A 22,509-nucleotide genomic window follows, 5' to 3' on the forward strand; every position below is an offset into this window, starting at 1 on the left:
ACGTTAGGCCAATGAGACTGTGTCCAAGTTCTACAATTCTCAGGTAGAATGCCCTGCTTTAATTTCGCCACACTCATAACCGTAAGCTATTTTCTGTAATTAGCTTGACCATTAACTTGTAAATAATGCTCTTGTTGTGAGTTTATTTTCCTGTAATAATGAATACCAATTAGCTAAGGTTAAGACATTGTCAGCTATACGATATGGTCATTATTTGAACTTGCTAGTCAGCTAACTTAACGATAGCTAGCTAGATAACAAGTTAGAAACTAACCAAATCATTGTTTAGAAAGCTGCTTTTAGTTGCCTGGTTTGGTAGATTGACATATACTAAATTCATTTTTAAACGGATGGGTTTATTGGTATTAAAATACACCAGTTATGCTATTTTGGACCCCCAGGCTTCTGATGTCATGCAGCTTGTCATTTTTGTGTTTATACTTTTTCATAACGACAACCACAAGTTTGATGTCGGACGACAATAGAATGTTCATGATGTCACTGCGACAACTGTCTACAGACATGTCAATAGACGTAATATAAACCAGCCTTTAGTCTTGAAATCTTTGGTTGTTTGTTTAGCACATGGCCTCACATGTGAATCCTTAAAGAGATGGGTGGGGCTAAGGCTTAAGAGGGTGTGAACTATGCTGAATGGGTGTAGACAAAGAAAAGCTCTGCTGTATGTGTACCAAAACATTCAAGGGACATTTTCTCAAAAGTGGGGTTACAAGTTTATCAACTTTCAAAGCAGAATTACTTTCCCATTGTTCCTCAACTGTAGTGTATGATATACACTTTTCTAGCTCTGAGTCTCTACTTTTATCCAATGTAAAAAACACAATTTCAAATTTTGCTACATAAGACCGAATTGAGCCGGTCAGTCACATATATGGCGCAGTGGTCTAAGGCACTGCATCACAGTGCTAGCTGTGCCACTAGAGATCCTGGTTCGAATCCAGGCTCTGTCGTAGCTGGCCGTGACCGGGAGACCCATGGGGCGGCGCACAATTGGCCCAGCGTCGTCCAGGGTAGGGGAGGGAATGGCCGGCAGGGATGTAGCTCAGTTGGTAGAGCATGGCGTTTGCAACGCCAGGGTTGTGGGTTCGTTTCCCACAAGTATAAAAAAATAATTTAAAAAAATAAATAATGTATGCACTCACTAACTAGATAAGATAACTCTAGATAAGAGCGTCTGCTAAATGACTAAAATGTAAAATGTAAATGTAATATCTCAGATGCTTGTGTTGTCCTCCGTGTTTGTTTGTTCTTTGTGTCGCGAAGTGATGATGTCAGACAACACTGTGTCACAGAGAGAGTAAAAAAACAAACACTCGAGGGCAAAGAAATCCGATCTGACCGATCAGACACGTTGCAAGGCCAGGTATCAGATGTTTTCCTGATTTCAAAACACATATGAATGTGATACAAATCTTATTTGAGCATGTGCTTTTTGGCTGTTAAGACCTCACGAAAAATATTGAATTTGTAACAGATATGTGAAAAAAAACGGATTTGGGTCACTTCAAACTGCTAGTCTGAACAAGGCAAAAGTTAACAAAGCACATCAAGGCAAAAGTTAACAAAGCACTCACTTAACTGGTTAGTCAGCTAGTGTGATGACTGGATGCATATCTATGTCGCATACAGAATCTCTGCCAAGCTGATGGAAATGGAAACGCCACCCTGATCTTATGGGCAGGGTGCAGCTTGTGCACTTCTTCCACATTCCAGACCATTCTATGACAGGCTCAGGCACATTCAAGCGCTGCAGCACACAGCCAACTGCCTAGGCTGCGGTTACTGTACTATATTTTGGTCGGCACTTGGCAATGTTGAAAACACAAAAATGCTACGGTCATTTTAGTAAACAAATAATGAATCAATAGCTAGCTTAAGTCATTCCAGTAAATTAGTTCATGATGTATCTTTTATCAGTGATTATATAACAAAGTAAATTTAGCCACTAATTTAACTCCCAACTATGTTGCAAATGTAAAGTGCAAGTCATGCCTATTGATCATTATCACATGTGGATACTCAAAGACATTACAATATGTATATTTCTATGAATAAATAGGCAGGTGCATCATAGTTCTTGTATTAGTTAATGGCCTATTGGTTTTTATATATATATACATATATATATATATATATATTTATTATTTTTCAGTTATTTCTATGGCCTTTGTAGCATTGCAGATTCATCGACTTACCATTGTTGCTTAATAGAATGATGAAAGTAATTTTCAAACCAAAATATTATTTTTTAGGTGTTACATGTTTATAAATATAAACTGGAAAACAATAACATGATGCCTTCTCCAGAACCACTTGTTTCAGATATTTCCTGTAAATCTATTTTCCAAAGATACAGCGCTGAAGGGTAGAGATTGAGGTAGGCCATACTAGACGAAGAGCAGTTGCCCAAGATGAGCCAACAAAAACATTTATTTTGCCAGTTTGCCATATTGAGTTAGACATGTAGGCCAACAATATGAATGATAAGTTACAAGATTTGATGAACATACGGCCAAAATATATATTGTTGAGGTTTTACTGCTCTTACCTTTGTCTCTGAATGATGCAGTGTCCGTCATTTCATCCTTCAAAAGTCTGTACTGGGACAGATAAATGTGAAAGTGAAACTTGAAGAAAAAAATGTTCCTACCTGTTAAAGGGAGTTGTGGAGTTTTGTGGAGTTGTGGAGAGACTGCAATCTACATGTTGAATATGTTTACAAACCACTAACTTGAGCATTTGTAGTCAGAATAACAATGAGACTGAATCTTCTCCACCTGGCATACAGTACTTTAAATTGCATACCCAAGTCATCTCAGAGAATTAAACCCAGCTCATTTAGCCATGAAATACCTTGCAAATACAACATATTTCCTGTACATTTATTTTCCGAAGATACAGCACAGTAGCATAGAGATTGATATAAGCCATCAGGTGAACATTACGGGAAACAAAAACATTCTGTCTCCCTTGAATTGTTAGCGGGGTTACTCTGTCTCTCTTTAGGGAATCATGGCTAGTCACAGTCAGGAACGCATTCAGCGCACTTTAATGCAAAGACAGGGCAAATTACTGAGGAGGGAGAGATTTGTGAATGTAAACAATATTTTTTTACATCAAAATGCGTTTTTTTCTTTTGCAGAAATGCCTTCTGGAACATTTGAACTTTCATGATCCTTAATAACAAACTTTTATGCCATTTGTAAATACGAATACAATTGTTAAATTACGAGCTTAGTTGGTCTAGCCACGGTGGAAGCAGAGTATTTATTTATTTTATTTTATTTTACCTTTATTTAACTTGGCAAGTCAGTTAAGAACAAATTCTTATTTACAATGACGGCCTACACCGGCCAAACCCGGACGACGCTGGGCCAATTGTGCGCCGTCCTATGGGGCTCCCAATCACGGCCGGTTGTGATACAGGCTGGAATCGAACCATGGGGTCTGTAGTGACGCCTCAAGCACTGAGATGCAGTGCCTTAGACCGCTGCGCCACTCGGGAGCCCAATGATAGCTAAGGAGATGTAGAAAATCCTGGCGTTTGATTGCAAATATGCGGAGGGAGTCGAAAAGAGAACACACAGAAAGCTATTGTGTAAAACACCCGTCTCTGGATTACATCTTCAAACTAAAGGCAACCATTGCATCCGTGACGGAGAGGGAGAAGCGTTTATCCATGTATACGGGTAAGAGAGTCTAGCTAGCTACATGTTCAGATATTATACGTTTCTAATTTTGTCAGAAAGTCGTTTTCATTGCAAGTTAAGGCGTACTGTTCTCTAGCTAGCTAATGTTAGCTGGCTGGCTTGCTAGCTAACATTACGTGTATGATCTGTGTAGTAATATTATTTGTATCTCAGAGCCATTTTGGATTATGGTTCATTGTTTAGCTAGCTAGCTAGCTACATGTCCAAACAAAAGATTACACTATGTAAGCAACCATTTCACTGTACCGTTTACACCTTCTGTATCCTGTGCATGTGACATATAAACTTTGATTTTATTCGATATAGTGTGTGTTTACCAGAGATGGTAATGTGAAGAACATGACCTGCACCAGTCAAATTAGGATATAACGTTAGGCCAATGAGACTGTGTCCAAGTTCTACAATTCTCGGGTAGAATGCCCTGCTTTAATTTCGCCACACTCATAACCGTAAGCTATTTTCTGTAATTAGCTCGCCATTAACTTGTAAATAATGCTCTTGTTGTGAGTTTATTTTCCTGAAATAATGAATACCAATTAGCTAAGGTTAAGACATTGTCAGCTATACGATATGGTCATTATTTGAACTTGCTAGTCAGCTAACTTAACGATAGCTAGCTAGATAACAAGTTAGAAACGAACCAAATCATTGTTTAGAAAGCTGCTTTTAGTTGCCTGGTTTGGTAGATTGACATATACTAAATTCATTTTTAAACGGATGGGTTTATTGGTATTAAAATACACCAGTTATGCTATTTTGGACCCCCAGGCTTCTGATGTCATGCAGCTTGTCATTTTTGTGTTTATACTTTTTCATAACGACAACCACAAGTTTGATGTCGGACGACAATAGAATGTTCATGATGTCACTGCGACAACTGTCTACAGACACGTCAATAGACGTAATATAAACCAGCCTTTAGTCTTGAAATCTTTAGTTGTTTGTTTAGCACATGGCCTCACATGTGAATCCTTAAACAGATGGGTGGGGCTAAGGCTTAAGAGGGTGTGAACTATGCTGAATGGGTGTAGACAAAGAAAAGCTCTGCAGTAGGTGTACCAAAACATTCAAAGGACATTTTCTCAAAAGTGGGGTTACAAGTTTATCAACTTTCAAAGCAGAATTACTTTCCCATTGTTCCTCAACTGTAGTGTATGATATACACTTTTCTAGCTCTGAGTCTCTACTTTTTTCCAAAAAACACAATTTCAAATTTTGCTACATAAGACCGAATTGAGCCGGTCAGTCACATATGTGTTGATATATCTCAGATGCTTGTGTTGTCCTCCGTGTTTGTTTGTTCTTTGTGTCGCGAAGTGATGATGTCAGACAACACTGTGTCACGGAGAGAGTAAAAAAACAAACACTTGAGGGCAAAGAAATCCGATCTGACCGATCAGACACGTTGCAAGGCCAGGTATCAGATGTTTTCCTGATTTCAAAACACATATGAATGTGATACAAATCTTATTTGAGCATGTGCTTTTTGGCTGTTAAGACCTCACGAAAAGTATTGAATTTGTATCAGATATGTGAAAAAAATCGGATTTGGGTTACTTCAAACTGCTAGTCTGAACAAGGCAAAAGTTAACAAAGCACATCAAGGCAAAAGTTAACAAAGCACTCACTTAACTGGTTAGTCAGCTAGTGTGATGACTGGATGCGTATCTATGTCGCATACAGAATCTCTGCCAAGCTGATGGAAATGGAAACGCCACCCTGATCTTATGGGCAGGGTGCAGCTTGTGCACTTCTTCTACATTCCAGACCCTTCTATGACAGGCTCAGGCACATTCAAGCGCTGCAGCACACAGCCAACTACCTAGGCTGCGGTTACTGTACTATATTGTGGTCGGCACTTGGCAATGTTGAAAACACAAAAATGCTACGGTCATTTTAGTAAACAAATAATGAATCAATAGCTAGCTTAAGTCATTCCAGTAAATTAGTTCATGATGTATCTTTTATCAGTGATTATATAACAAAGTAAATTTAGCCACTAATTTAACTCCCAACTATGTTGCAAATGTAAAGTGCAAGTCATGCCTATTGATCATTATCACATGTGGATACTCAAAGACATTACAATATGTATATTTCTATGAATAAATAGGCAGGTGCATCATAGTTATTGTATTAGGTAATGGCCTATTGGTTTATATATATACATTGCCCTCCACTATTATTGGCACCCCTGTTTAAGATGTGGTCGAGGACTTCAAAAAATTCTCCTTTTTTTTTAAACAACATAGAACCCAAATGCAAAAAAAGAGAAAAATCCAACCTTTTATTTAAGTACATTACTTTGGTGGTAAAAAAAAAAATCACACATTTAGAAAAAAAAAAACTTGAAATCATGTGTCCCACAATTATTGGCACCCCTAACAATTCCGCAGAAAATTTTAATTGATATTTTTTTAAATATATTTTTCTGTAGTTGCTAAAGTTGGTCAGGGTATCTAGGAACTTTTAATTAGTAATTCATGACTTCCTGTTTCCCTGGGGTATAAATATGATGTGACACAGAGGCCTAATTCTCTTACCCATTTGTCAACAGGCAAAGACAAGAGAACACACCATTCAAGTAAGGCAGATTTGTGTCGACCTTCATAAGTCAGTCAATGGCTACAAGAAAATAGCCACTCGCCTTAACTTGCCCGTATCTACAGTCAGAGGAATCATTAAGAAGTTTAAAACAACTGGAACAGTGACAAACAAGGCTGGAAGAGGTCCCAAGTTGATCTTGCCACAACGCACAGTGAGGAGTGGTAAGAGAAGTAAAAAAAAGTCCTAAGCTCACTGTCACAGAATTGCATCAAAGAGTGGCATCTTGGGGTCACAAAGTCTCCAAAACAACCATCAGACTCTCTCTACATGCCAACAAGCTGTTTGGGAGGCATGCAAGGAAAAAGCCTTTTCTCACTAACACTCACAAACGTAAACGTCTGGAGTTTGCTAAGCGGCACTGGGACTTCAACTGGGATCGTGTGCTTTGGTCAGATGAGACTAAGATTGAACTTTCTGGCAACAAACACTCTAAGTGGGTCTGGCGTAAAACAAAAGATGAGAATGCCGAAAAGCACCTCATGCCCACCGTGAAGTATGGTGGAGGATCTGTGATGCTGTGGGCCTGTTTCTCTTCCAAAGGCCCTGGGAACCTTGTTAGGGTGCATGGCATTATGAACGCTTTGAACTACCAGGACATTTTAAATAAAAACCTGATGGCCTCTGCCAGAAAGCTGAAGATGGGTCGTCATTGGGTCTTTCAGCAGGATAATGATCCAAAACATGTGGCAAAATCTACACAAAAATGGTTCAGCAGTCACAAACTCAAGGTCCTCCCATGGCCATCTCAGTCCCCAAACCTCAACCCAATCGAAAACCTGTGGGGCGAGCTAAAGAGGAGAGTGCATAAGAGAGGACCCAGGACACTGGATGATCTAGAAAGATTGTGCAAAGAAGAATGGTCAAAGATCCCTCTCTCTGTGTTCTCCAATCTTGTGAAATGTTATAGGAGGAGATTAAGTGCTGTCTTGTTGGCAAAAGGGGGTTGTACAAAGTATTAACATCAGGGGTGCCAATAATTGTGGGACACGTGATTTCAAGTTTTTTTTTTTCTAAATGTGTGATTTTTTTTTTTTACACCAAAGTAATGTACTTAAATAAAAGGTTGGATTTTTCTCTTTTTTTGCATTTGGGTTCTATGTTGTTTAAAAAAAATGAGAATCTTTGGCAGTCCTCGACCACATCTTAAACAGGGGTGCCAATAATTGTGGAGGGCACTGTATATACATATATATATATATTGATTATTTTTCAGTTATTTCTATGGCCTTTGTAGCATTGCAGATTCATCGACTTACGCCAAATTCCATTGTTGCTTAATAGAATGATGAAAGTAATTTTCAAACCAAAATATTATTTTTTAGGTGTTACATGTTTATAAATATAAACTGGAAAACAATAACATGATGCCTTCTCCAGAACCACTTGTTTCAGATATTTCCTGTAAATGTATTTTCCAAAGATACAGCGCTGAAGGGTAGAGATTGAGGTAGGCCATACTAGACGAAGAGCAGTTGCCCAAGATGAGCCAACAAAAACATTTATTATGCCAGTTTGCCATATTGAGTTAGACATGTAGGCCAACAATATGAATGATAAGTTACAAGATTTGATGAACAGAAGGCCAAATATATATATTGTTGAGGTTTTACTGCTCTTACCTTTGTCTCTGAATGATGCAGCGTCCGTCATTTCATCCTTCAAAAGTCTGTACTGTGACAGATAAATGTGAAAGTGAAACTTGAAGAAAAAAATGTCCCTACCTGTTAAAGGGAGTTGTGGAGTTTTGTGGAGTTGTGGAGAGACTGCAATCTACATGTTGAATATGTTTACAAACCACTAACTTGAGCATTTGTATTCAGAATAACAATGAGACTGAATCTTCTCCACCTGGCATACAGTACTTTAAATTGCATACCCAAGTCATCTCAGAGAATTAAACCCAGCTCATTTAGCCATGAAATACCTTGCAAATACAACATATTTCCTGTACATTTATTTTCCGAAGATACAGCACAGTAGCATAGAGATTGATATAAGCCATCAGGTGAACATTACGGGAAACAAAAACATTCTGTCTCCCTTGAATTGTTAGCGGGGTTACTCTGTCTCTCTTTAGGGAATCATGGCTAGTCACAGTCAGGAACGCATTCAGCGCACTTTAATGCAAAGACAGGGCAAATTACTGAGGAGGGAGAGATTTGTGAATGTAAACAATATTTTTTTACATCAAAATGCGTTTTTTTCTTTTGCAGAAATGCCTTCTGGAACATTTGAACTTTCATGATCCTTAATAACAAACTTTTATGCCATTTGTAAATACGAATACAATTGTTAAATTACGAGCTTAGTTGGTCTAGCCACGGTGGAAGCAGAGTATTTATTTATTTTATTTTATTTTACCTTGGCAAGTCAGTTAAGAACAAATTCTTATTTACAATGACGGCCTACACCGGCCAAACCCGGACGACGCTGGGCCAATTGTGCGCCGTCCTATGGGGCTCCCAATCACGGCCGGTTGTGATACAGGCTGGAATCGAACCATGGGGTCTGTAGTGACGCCTCAAGCACTGAGATGCAGTGCCTTAGACCGCTGCGCCACTCGGGAGCCCAATGATAGCTAAGGAGATGTAGAAAATCCTGGCGTTTGATTGCAAATATGCGGAGGGAGTCGAAAAGAGAACACACAGAAAGCTATTGTGTAAAACACCCGTCTCTGGATTACATCTTCAAACTAAAGGCAACCATTGCATCCGTGACGGAGAGGGAGAAGCGTTTATCCATGTATACGGGTAAGAGAGTCTAGCTAGCTACATGTTCAGATATTATACGTTTCTAATTTTGTCAGAAAGTCGTTTTCATTGCAAGTTAAGGCGTACTGTTCTCTAGCTAGCTAATGTTAGCTGGCTGGCTTGCTAGCTAACATTACGTGTATGATCTGTGTAGTAATATTATTTGTATCTCAGAGCCATTTTGGATTATGGTTCATTGTTTAGCTAGCTAGCTAGCTACATGTCCAAACAAAAGATTACACTATGTAAGCAACCATTTCACTGTACCGTTTACACCTTCTGTATCCTGTGCATGTGACATATAAACTTTGATTTTATTCGATATAGTGTGTGTTTACCAGAGATGGTAATGTGAAGAACATGACCTGCACCAGTCAAATTAGGATATAACGTTAGGCCAATGAGACTGTGTCCAAGTTCTACAATTCTCGGGTAGAATGCCCTGCTTTAATTTCGCCACACTCATAACCGTAAGCTATTTTCTGTAATTAGCTCGCCATTAACTTGTAAATAATGCTCTTGTTGTGAGTTTATTTTCCTGAAATAATGAATACCAATTAGCTAAGGTTAAGACATTGTCAGCTATACGATATGGTCATTATTTGAACTTGCTAGTCAGCTAACTTAACGATAGCTAGCTAGATAACAAGTTAGAAACGAACCAAATCATTGTTTAGAAAGCTGCTTTTAGTTGCCTGGTTTGGTAGATTGACATATACTAAATTCATTTTTAAACGGATGGGTTTATTGGTATTAAAATACACCAGTTATGCTATTTTGGACCCCCAGGCTTCTGATGTCATGCAGCTTGTCATTTTTGTGTTTATACTTTTTCATAACGACAACCACAAGTTTGATGTCGGACGACAATAGAATGTTCATGATGTCACTGCGACAACTGTCTACAGACACGTCAATAGACGTAATATAAACCAGCCTTTAGTCTTGAAATCTTTAGTTGTTTGTTTAGCACATGGCCTCACATGTGAATCCTTAAACAGATGGGTGGGGCTAAGGCTTAAGAGGGTGTGAACTATGCTGAATGGGTGTAGACAAAGAAAAGCTCTGCAGTAGGTGTACCAAAACATTCAAAGGACATTTTCTCAAAAGTGGGGTTACAAGTTTATCAACTTTCAAAGCAGAATTACTTTCCCATTGTTCCTCAACTGTAGTGTATGATATACACTTTTCTAGCTCTGAGTCTCTACTTTTTTCCAAAAAACACAATTTCAAATTTTGCTACATAAGACCGAATTGAGCCGGTCAGTCACATATGTGTTGATATATCTCAGATGCTTGTGTTGTCCTCCGTGTTTGTTTGTTCTTTGTGTCGCGAAGTGATGATGTCAGACAACACTGTGTCACGGAGAGAGTAAAAAAACAAACACTTGAGGGCAAAGAAATCCGATCTGACCGATCAGACACGTTGCAAGGCCAGGTATCAGATGTTTTCCTGATTTCAAAACACATATGAATGTGATACAAATCTTATTTGAGCATGTGCTTTTTGGCTGTTAAGACCTCACGAAAAGTATTGAATTTGTATCAGATATGTGAAAAAAATCGGATTTGGGTTACTTCAAACTGCTAGTCTGAACAAGGCAAAAGTTAACAAAGCACATCAAGGCAAAAGTTAACAAAGCACTCACTTAACTGGTTAGTCAGCTAGTGTGATGACTGGATGCGTATCTATGTCGCATACAGAATCTCTGCCAAGCTGATGGAAATGGAAACGCCACCCTGATCTTATGGGCAGGGTGCAGCTTGTGCACTTCTTCTACATTCCAGACCCTTCTATGACAGGCTCAGGCACATTCAAGCGCTGCAGCACACAGCCAACTACCTAGGCTGCGGTTACTGTACTATATTGTGGTCGGCACTTGGCAATGTTGAAAACACAAAAATGCTACGGTCATTTTAGTAAACAAATAATGAATCAATAGCTAGCTTAAGTCATTCCAGTAAATTAGTTCATGATGTATCTTTTATCAGTGATTATATAACAAAGTAAATTTAGCCACTAATTTAACTCCCAACTATGTTGCAAATGTAAAGTGCAAGTCATGCCTATTGATCATTATCACATGTGGATACTCAAAGACATTACAATATGTATATTTCTATGAATAAATAGGCAGGTGCATCATAGTTATTGTATTAGGTAATGGCCTATTGGTTTATATATATACATTGCCCTCCACTATTATTGGCACCCCTGTTTAAGATGTGGTCGAGGACTTCAAAAAATTCTCCTTTTTTTTTAAACAACATAGAACCCAAATGCAAAAAAAGAGAAAAATCCAACCTTTTATTTAAGTACATTACTTTGGTGGTAAAAAAAAAAATCACACATTTAGAAAAAAAAAAACTTGAAATCATGTGTCCCACAATTATTGGCACCCCTAACAATTCCGCAGAAAATTTTAATTGATATTTTTTTAAATATATTTTTCTGTAGTTGCTAAAGTTGGTCAGGGTATCTAGGAACTTTTAATTAGTAATTCATGACTTCCTGTTTCCCTGGGGTATAAATATGATGTGACACAGAGGCCTAATTCTCTTACCCATTTGTCAACAGGCAAAGACAAGAGAACACACCATTCAAGTAAGGCAGATTTGTGTCGACCTTCATAAGTCAGTCAATGGCTACAAGAAAATAGCCACTCGCCTTAACTTGCCCGTATCTACAGTCAGAGGAATCATTAAGAAGTTTAAAACAACTGGAACAGTGACAAACAAGGCTGGAAGAGGTCCCAAGTTGATCTTGCCACAACGCACAGTGAGGAGTGGTAAGAGAAGTAAAAAAAAGTCCTAAGCTCACTGTCACAGAATTGCATCAAAGAGTGGCATCTTGGGGTCACAAAGTCTCCAAAACAACCATCAGACTCTCTCTACATGCCAACAAGCTGTTTGGGAGGCATGCAAGGAAAAAGCCTTTTCTCACTAACACTCACAAACGTAAACGTCTGGAGTTTGCTAAGCGGCACTGGGACTTCAACTGGGATCGTGTGCTTTGGTCAGATGAGACTAAGATTGAACTTTCTGGCAACAAACACTCTAAGTGGGTCTGGCGTAAAACAAAAGATGAGAATGCCGAAAAGCACCTCATGCCCACCGTGAAGTATGGTGGAGGATCTGTGATGCTGTGGGCCTGTTTCTCTTCCAAAGGCCCTGGGAACCTTGTTAGGGTGCATGGCATTATGAACGCTTTGAACTACCAGGACATTTTAAATAAAAACCTGATGGCCTCTGCCAGAAAGCTGAAGATGGGTCGTCATTGGGTCTTTCAGCAGGATAATGATCCAAAACATGTGGCAAAATCTACACAAAAATGGTTCAGCAGTCACAAACTCAAGGTCCTCCCATGGCCATCTCAGTCCCCAAACCTCAACCCAATCGAAAACCTGTGGGGCGAGCTAAAGAGGAGAGTGCATAAGAGAGGACCCAGGACACTGGATGATCTAGAAAGATTGTGCAAAGAAGAATGGTCAAAGATCCCTCTCTCTGTGTTCTCCAATCTTGTGAAATGTTATAGGAGGAGATTAAGTGCTGTCTTGTTGGCAAAAGGGGGTTGTACAAAGTATTAACATCAGGGGTGCCAATAATTGTGGGACACGTGATTTCAAGTTTTTTTTTTTCTAAATGTGTGATTTTTTTTTTTTACACCAAAGTAATGTACTTAAATAAAAGGTTGGATTTTTCTCTTTTTTTGCATTTGGGTTCTATGTTGTTTAAAAAAAATGAGAATCTTTGGCAGTCCTCGACCACATCTTAAACAGGGGTGCCAATAATTGTGGAGGGCACTGTATATACATATATATATATATTGATTATTTTTCAGTTATTTCTATGGCCTTTGTAGCATTGCAGATTCATCGACTTACGCCAAATTCCATTGTTGCTTAATAGAATGATGAAAGTAATTTTCAAACCAAAATATTATTTTTTAGGTGTTACATGTTTATAAATATAAACTGGAAAACAATAACATGATGCCTTCTCCAGAACCACTTGTTTCAGATATTTCCTGTAAATGTATTTTCCAAAGATACAGCGCTGAAGGGTAGAGATTGAGGTAGGCCATACTAGACGAAGAGCAGTTGCCCAAGATGAGCCAACAAAAACATTTATTATGCCAGTTTGCCATATTGAGTTAGACATGTAGGCCAACAATATGAATGATAAGTTACAAGATTTGATGAACAGAAGGCCAAATATATATATTGTTGAGGTTTTACTGCTCTTACCTTTGTCTCTGAATGATGCAGCGTCCGTCATTTCATCCTTCAAAAGTCTGTACTGTGACAGATAAATGTGAAAGTGAAACTTGAAGAAAAAAATGTCCCTACCTGTTAAAGGGAGTTGTGGAGTTTTGTGGAGTTGTGGAGAGACTGCAATCTACATGTTGAATATGTTTACAAACCACTAACTTGAGCATTTGTATTCAGAATAACAATGAGACTGAATCTTCTCCACCTGGCATACAGTACTTTAAATTGCATACCCAAGTCATCTCAGAGAATTAAACCCAGCTCATTTAGCCATGAAATACCTTGCAAATACAACATATTTCCTGTACATTTATTTTCCGAAGATACAGCACAGTAGCATAGAGATTGATATAAGCCATCAGGTGAACATTACGGGAAACAAAAACATTCTGTCTCCCTTGAATTGTTAGCGGGGTTACTCTGTCTCTCTTTAGGGAATCATGGCTAGTCACAGTCAGGAACGCATTCAGCGCACTTTAATGCAAAGACAGGGCAAATTACTGAGGAGGGAGAGATTTGTGAATGTAAACAATATTTTTTTACATCAAAATGCGTTTTTTTCTTTTGCAGAAATGCCTTCTGGAACATTTGAACTTTCATGATCCTTAATAACAAACTTTTATGCCATTTGTAAATACGAATACAATTGTTAAATTACGAGCTTAGTTGGTCTAGCCACGGTGGAAGCAGAGTATTTATTTATTTTATTTTATTTTACCTTGGCAAGTCAGTTAAGAACAAATTCTTATTTACAATGACGGCCTACACCGGCCAAACCCGGACGACGCTGGGCCAATTGTGCGCCGTCCTATGGGGCTCCCAATCACGGCCGGTTGTGATACAGGCTGGAATCGAACCATGGGGTCTGTAGTGACTCCTCAAGCACTGAGATGCAGTGCCTTAGACCGCTGCGCCACTCGGGAGCCCAATGATAGCTAAGGAGATGTAGAAAATCCTGGCGTTTGATTGCAAATATGCGGAGGGAGTCGAAAAGAGAACACACAGAAAGCTATTGTGTAAAACACCCGTCTCTGGATTACATCTTCAAACTAAAGGCAACCATTGCATCCGTGACGGAGAGGGAGAAGCGTTTATCCATGTATACGGGTAAGAGAGTCTAGCTAGCTACATGTTCAGATATTATACGTTTCTAATTTTGTCAGAAAGTCGTTTTCATTGCAAGTTAAGGCGTACTGTTCTCTAGCTAGCTAATGTTAGCTGGCTGGCTTGCTAGCTAACATTACGTGTATGATCTGTGTAGTAATATTATTTGTATCTCAGAGCCATTTTGGATTATGGTTCATTGTTTAGCTAGCTAGCTAGCTACATGTCCAAACAAAAGATTACACTATGTAAGCAACCATTTCACTGTACCGTTTACACCTTCTGTATCCTGTGCATGTGACATATAAACTTTGATTTTATTCGATATAGTGTGTGTTTACCAGAGATGGTAATGTGAAGAACATGACCTGCACCAGTCAAATTAGGATATAACGTTAGGCCAATGAGACTGTGTCCAAGTTCTACAATTCTCGGGTAGAATGCCCTGCTTTAATTTCGCCACACTCATAACCGTAAGCTATTTTCTGTAATTAGCTCGCCATTAACTTGTAAATAATGCTCTTGTTGTGAGTTTATTTTCCTGAAATAATGAATACCAATTAGCTAAGGTTAAGACATTGTCAGCTATACGATATGGTCATTATTTGAACTTGCTAGTCAGCTAACTTAACGATAGCTAGCTAGATAACAAGTTAGAAACGAACCAAATCATTGTTTAGAAAGCTGCTTTTAGTTGCCTGGTTTGGTAGATTGACATATACTAAATTCATTTTTAAACGGATGGGTTTATTGGTATTAAAATACACCAGTTATGCTATTTTGGACCCCCAGGCTTCTGATGTCATGCAGCTTGTCATTTTTGTGTTTATACTTTTTCATAACGACAACCACAAGTTTGATGTCGGACGACAATAGAATGTTCATGATGTCACTGCGACAACTGTCTACAGACACGTCAATAGACGTAATATAAACCAGCCTTTAGTCTTGAAATCTTTAGTTGTTTGTTTAGCACATGGCCTCACATGTGAATCCTTAAACAGATGGGTGGGGCTAAGGCTTAAGAGGGTGTGAACTATGCTGAATGGGTGTAGACAAAGAAAAGCTCTGCAGTAGGTGTACCAAAACATTCAAAGGACATTTTCTCAAAAGTGGGGTTACAAGTTTATCAACTTTCAAAGCAGAATTACTTTCCCATTGTTCCTCAACTGTAGTGTATGATATACACTTTTCTAGCTCTGAGTCTCTACTTTTTTCCAAAAAACACAATTTCAAATTTTGCTACATAAGACCGAATTGAGCCGGTCAGTCACATATGTGTTGATATATCTCAGATGCTTGTGTTGTCCTCCGTGTTTGTTTGTTCTTTGTGTCGCGAAGTGATGATGTCAGACAACACTGTGTCACGGAGAGAGTAAAAAAACAAACACTTGAGGGCAAAGAAATCCGATCTGACCGATCAGACACGTTGCAAGGCCAGGTATCAGATGTTTTCCTGATTTCAAAACACATATGAATGTGATACAAATCTTATTTGAGCATGTGCTTTTTGGCTGTTAAGACCTCACGAAAAGTATTGAATTTGTATCAGATATGTGAAAAAAATCGGATTTGGGTTACTTCAAACTGCTAGTCTGAACAAGGCAAAAGTTAACAAAGCACATCAAGGCAAAAGTTAACAAAGCACTCACTTAACTGGTTAGTCAGCTAGTGTGATGACTGGATGCGTATCTATGTCGCATACAGAATCTCTGCCAAGCTGATGGAAATGGAAACGCCACCCTGATCTTATGGGCAGGGTGCAGCTTGTGCACTTCTTCTACATTCCAGACCCTTCTATGACAGGCTCAGGCACATTCAAGCGCTGCAGCACACAGCCAACTACCTAGGCTGCGGTTACTGTACTATATTGTGGTCGGCACTTGGCAATGTTGAAAACACAAAAATGCTACGGTCATTTTAGTAAACAAATAATGAATCAATAGCTAGCTTAAGTCATTCCAGTAAATTAGTTCATGATGTATCTTTTATCAGTGATTATATAACAAAGTAAATTTAGCCACTAATTTAACTCCCAACTATGTTGCAAATGTAAAGTGCAAGTCATGCCTATTGATCATTATCACATGTGGATACTCAAAGACATTACAATATGTATATTTCTATGAATAAATAGGCAGGTGCATCATAGTTATTGTATTAGGTAATGGCCTATTGGTTTATATATATACATTGCCCTCCACTATTATTGGCACCCCTGTTTAAGATGTGGTCGAGGACTTCAAAAAATTCTCCTTTTTTTTTAAACAACATAGAACCCAAATGCAAAAAAAGAGAAAAATCCAACCTTTTATTTAAGTACATTACTTTGGTGGTAAAAAAAAAAATCACACATTTAGAAAAAAAAAAACTTGAAATCATGTGTCCCACAATTATTGGCACCCCTAACAATTCCGCAGAAAATTTTAATTGATATTTTTTTAAATATATTTTTCTGTAGTTGCTAAAGTTGGTCAGGGTATCTAGGAACTTTTAATTAGTAATTCATGACTTCCTGTTTCCCTGGGGTATAAATATGATGTGACACAGAGGCCTAATTCTCTTACCCATTTGTCAACAGGCAAAGACAAGAGAACACACCATTCAAGTAAGGCAGATTTGTGTCGACCTTCATAAGTCAGTCAATGGCTACAAGAAAATAGCCACTCGCCTTAACTTGCCCGTATCTACAGTCAGAGGAATCATTAAGAAGTTTAAAACAACTGGAACAGTGACAAACAAGGCTGGAAGAGGTCCCAAGTTGATCTTGCCACAACGCACAGTGAGGAGTGGTAAGAGAAGTAAAAAAAAGTCCTAAGCTCACTGTCACAGAATTGCATCAAAGAGTGGCATCTTGGGGTCACAAAGTCTCCAAAACAACCATCAGACTCTCTCTACATGCCAACAAGCTGTTTGGGAGGCATGCAAGGAAAAAGCCTTTTCTCACTAACACTCACAAACGTAAACGTCTGGAGTTTGCTAAGCGGCACTGGGACTTCAACTGGGATCGTGTGCTTTGGTCAGATGAGACTAAGATTGAACTTTCTGGCAACAAACACTCTAAGTGGGTCTGGCGTAAAACAAAAGATGAGTATGCCGAAAAGCACCTCATGCCCACCGTGAAGTATGGTGGAGGATCTGTGATGCTGTGGGCCTGTTTCTCTTCCAAAGGCCCTGGGAACCTTGTTAGGGTGCATGGCATTATGAACGCTTTGAACTACCAGGACATTTTAAATAAAAACCTGATGGCCTCTGCCAGAAAGCTGAAGATGGGTCGTCATTGGGTCTTTCAGCAGGATAATGATCCAAAACATGTGGCAAAATCTACACAAAAATGGTTCAGCAGTCACAAACTCAAGGTCCTCCCATGGCCATCTCAGTCCCCAAACCTCAACCCAATCGAAAACCTGTGGGGCGAGCTAAAGAGGAGAGTGCATAAGAGAGGACCCAGGACACTGGATGATCTAGAAAGATTGTGCAAAGAAGAATGGTCAAAGATCCCTCTCTCTGTGTTCTCCAATCTTGTGAAATGTTATAGGAGGAGATTAAGTGCTGTCTTGTTGGCAAAAGGGGGTTGTACAAAGTATTAACATCAGGGGTGCCAATAATTGTGGGACACGTGATTTCAAGTTTTTTTTTTTCTAAATGTGTGATTTTTTTTTTTTTTACACCAAAGTAATGTACTTAAATAAAAGGTTGGATTTTTCTCTTTTTTTGCATTTGGGTTCTATGTTGTTTAAAAAAAATGAGAATCTTTGGCAGTCCTCGACCACATCTTAAACAGGGGTGCCAATAATTGTGGAGGGCACTGTATATACATATATATATATATTGATTATTTTTCAGTTATTTCTATGGCCTTTGTAGCATTGCAGATTCATCGACTTACGCCAAATTCCATTGTTGCTTAATAGAATGATGAAAGTAATTTTCAAACCAAAATATTATTTTTTAGGTGTTACATGTTTATAAATATAAACTGGAAAACAATAACATGATGCCTTCTCCAGAACCACTTGTTTCAGATATTTCCTGTAAATGTATTTTCCAAAGATACAGCGCTGAAGGGTAGAGATTGAGGTAGGCCATACTAGACGAAGAGCAGTTGCCCAAGATGAGCCAACAAAAACATTTATTATGCCAGTTTGCCATATTGAGTTAGACATGTAGGCCAACAATATGAATGATAAGTTACAAGATTTGATGAACAGAAGGCCAAATATATATATTGTTGAGGTTTTACTGCTCTTACCTTTGTCTCTGAATGATGCAGCGTCCGTCATTTCATCCTTCAAAAGTCTGTACTGTGACAGATAAATGTGAAAGTGAAACTTGAAGAAAAAAATGTCCCTACCTGTTAAAGGGAGTTGTGGAGTTTTGTGGAGTTGTGGAGAGACTGCAATCTACATGTTGAATATGTTTACAAACCACTAACTTGAGCATTTGTATTCAGAATAACAATGAGACTGAATCTTCTCCACCTGGCATACAGTACTTTAAATTGCATACCCAAGTCATCTCAGAGAATTAAACCCAGCTCATTTAGCCATGAAATACCTTGCAAATACAACATATTTCCTGTACATTTATTTTCCGAAGATACAGCACAGTAGCATAGAGATTGATATAAGCCATCAGGTGAACATTACGGGAAACAAAAACATTCTGTCTCCCTTGAATTGTTAGCGGGGTTACTCTGTCTCTCTTTAGGGAATCATGGCTAGTCACAGTCAGGAACGCATTCAGCGCACTTTAATGCAAAGACAGGGCAAATTACTGAGGAGGGAGAGATTTGTGAATGTAAACAATATTTTTTTACATCAAAATGCGTTTTTTTCTTTTGCAGAAATGCCTTCTGGAACATTTGAACTTTCATGATCCTTAATAACAAACTTTTATGCCATTTGTAAATACGAATACAATTGTTAAATTACGAGCTTAGTTGGTCTAGCCACGGTGGAAGCAGAGTATTTATTTATTTTATTTTATTTTACCTTGGCAAGTCAGTTAAGAACAAATTCTTATTTACAATGACGGCCTACACCGGCCAAACCCGGACGACGCTGGGCCAATTGTGCGCCGTCCTATGGGGCTCCCAATCACGGCCGGTTGTGATACAGGCTGGAATCGAACCATGGGGTCTGTAGTGACGCCTCAAGCACTGAGATGCAGTGCCTTAGACCGCTGCGCCACTCGGGAGCCCAATGATAGCTAAGGAGATGTAGAAAATCCTGGCGTTTGATTGCAAATATGCGGAGGGAGTCGAAAAGAGAACACACAGAAAGCTATTGTGTAAAACACCCGTCTCTGGATTACATCTTCAAACTAAAGGCAACCATTGCATCCGTGACGGAGAGGGAGAAGCGTTCATCCATGTATACGGGTAAGAGAGTCTAGCTAGCTACATGTTCAGATATTATACGTTTCTAATTTTGTCAGAAAGTCGTTTTCATTGCAAGTTAAGGCGTACTGTTCTCTAGCTAGCTAATGTTAGCTGGCTGGCTTGCTAGCTAACATTACGTGTATGATCTGTGTAGTAATATTATTTGTATCTCAGAGCCATTTTGGATTATGGTTCATTGTTTAGCTAGCTAGCTAGCTACATGTCCAAACAAAAGATTACACTATGTAAGCAACCATTTCACTGTACCGTTTACACCTTCTGTATCCTGTGCATGTGACATATAAACTTTGATTTTATTCGATATAGTGTGTGTTTACCAGAGATGGTAATGTGAAGAACATGACCTGCACCAGTCAAATTAGGATATAACGTTAGGCCAATGAGACTGTGTCCAAGTTCTACAATTCTCAGGTAGAATGCCCTGCTTTAATTTCGCCACACTCATAACCGTAAGCTATTTTCTGTAATTAGCTCGCCATTAACTTGTAAATAATGCTCTTGTTGTGAGTTTATTTTCCTGAAATAATGAATACCAATTAGCTAAGGTTAAGACATTGTCAGCTATACGATATGGTCATTATTTGAACTTGCTAGTCAGCTAACTTAACGATAGCTAGCTAGATAACAAGTTAGAAACGAACCAAATCATTGTTTAGAAAGCTGCTTTTAGTTGCCTGGTTTGGTAGATTGACATATACTAAATTCATTTTTAAACGGATGGGTTTATTGGTATTAAAATACACCAGTTATGCTATTTTGGACCCCCAGGCTTCTGATGTCATGCAGCTTGTCATTTTTGTGTTTATACTTTTTCATAACGACAACCACAAGTTTGATGTCGGACGACAATAGAATGTTCATGATGTCACTGCGACAACTGTCTACAGACACGTCAATAGACGTAATATAAACCAGCCTTTAGTCTTGAAATCTTTAGTTGTTTGTTTAGCACATGGCCTCACATGTGAATCCTTAAAGAGATGGGTGGGGCTAAGGCTTAAGAGGGTGTGAACTATGCTGAATGGGTGTAGACAAAGAAAGGCTCTGCAGTAGGTGTACCAAAACATTCAAGGGACATTTTCTCAAAAGTGGGGTTACAAGTTTATCAACTTTCAAAGCAGAATTACTTTCCCATTGTTCCTCAACTGTAGTGTATGATATACACTTTTCTAGCTCTGAGTCTCTACTTTTTTCAAAAAAACACAATTTCAAATTTTGCTACATAAGACCGAATTGAGCCGGTCAGTCACATATGTGTTGATATATCTCAGATGCTTGTGTTGTCCTCCGTGTTTGTTTGTTCTTTGTGTCGCGAAGTGATGATGTCAGACAACACTGTGTCACGGAGAGAGTAAAAAAACAAACACTCGAGGGCTAAGAAATCCGATCTGACCGATCAGACACGTTGCAAGGCCAGGTATCAGATGTTTTCCTGATTTCAAAACACATATGAATGTGATACAAATCTTATTTGAGCATGTGCTTTTTGGCTGTTAAGACCTCACGAAAAAGATTGAATTTGTATCGGATATGTGAAAAAATCGGATTTGGGTCACTTCAAACTGCTAGTCTGAACAAGGCAAAAGTTAACAAAGCACATCAAGGCAAAAGTTAACAAAGCACTCACTTAACTGGTTAGTCAGCTAGTGTGATGACTGGATGCGTATCTATGTCACATACAGAATCTCTGCCAAGCTGATGGAAATGGAAACGCCACCCTGATCTTATGGGCAGGGTGCAGCTTGTGCACTTCTTCCACATTCCAGACCATTCTATGACAGGCTCTGGCACATTCAAGCGCTGCAGCACACAGCCAACTACCTAGGCTGCGGTTACTGTACTACATTATGGTCGGCACTTGGCAATGTTGAAAACACAAAAATGCTACGGTCATTTTAGTAAACAAATAATGAATCAATAGCTAGCTTAAGTCATTCCAGTAAATTAGTTCATGATGTATCTTTTATCAGTGATTATATAACAAAGTAAATTTAGCCACTAATTTAACTCCCAACTATGTTGCAAATGTAAAGTGCAAGTCATGCCTATTGATCATGATCACATGTGGATACTCAAAGACATTACAATATGTATATTTCTATGAATAAATAGGCAGGTGCATCATAGTTCTTGTATTAGTTAATGGCCTATTGGTTTTTATATATATATACATATATATATATATTTATTATTTTTCAGTTATTTCTATGGCCTTTGTAGCATTGCAGATTCATCGACTTACGCCAAATTCCATTGTTGCTTAATAGAATGATGAAAGTAATTTTCAAACCAAAATATTATTTTTTAGGTGTTACATGTTTATAAATATAAACTGGAAAACAATAACATGATGCCTTCTCCAGAACCACTTGTTTCAGATATTTCCTGTAAATGTATTTTCCAAAGATACAGCGCTGAAGGGTAGAGATTGAGGTAGGCCATACTAGACGAAGAGCAGTTGCCCAAGATGAGCCAACAAAAACATTTATTTTGCCAGTTTGCCATATTGAGTTAGACATGTAGGCCAACAATATGAATGATAAGTTACAAGATTTGATGAACATAAGGCCAAAATATATATTGTTGAGGTTTTACTGCTCTTACCTTTGTCTCTGAATGATGCAGCGTCCGTCATTTCATCC

At 38.5% G+C, this 22,509-nt stretch overlaps 1 protein-coding gene across 1 annotated transcript in view; it reads right to left on the minus strand.

The window, feature by feature from the left end:
• LOC311146449 (uncharacterized protein) overlaps positions 1-18,763 on the minus strand; it is a 36,261-nt gene extending 17,498 nt beyond the window's left edge. The window contains exon 1 of the mRNA XM_084182953.1: positions 18,716-18,763. Within this exon, the coding sequence (XP_084039079.1) occupies positions 18,716-18,746 (31 nt within the window). The 5' untranslated portion in view covers positions 18,747-18,763. The remainder of the gene's footprint in view (positions 1-18,715) is intronic.
• Between the last annotated feature and the right edge of the window lie 3,746 nt (positions 18,764-22,509).

Source organism: Coregonus lavaretus (genome assembly GCF_964263955.1).
Source record: "Coregonus lavaretus genome assembly, chromosome: 19".
NCBI lineage: Eukaryota > Metazoa > Chordata > Actinopteri > Salmoniformes > Salmonidae > Coregonus > Coregonus lavaretus.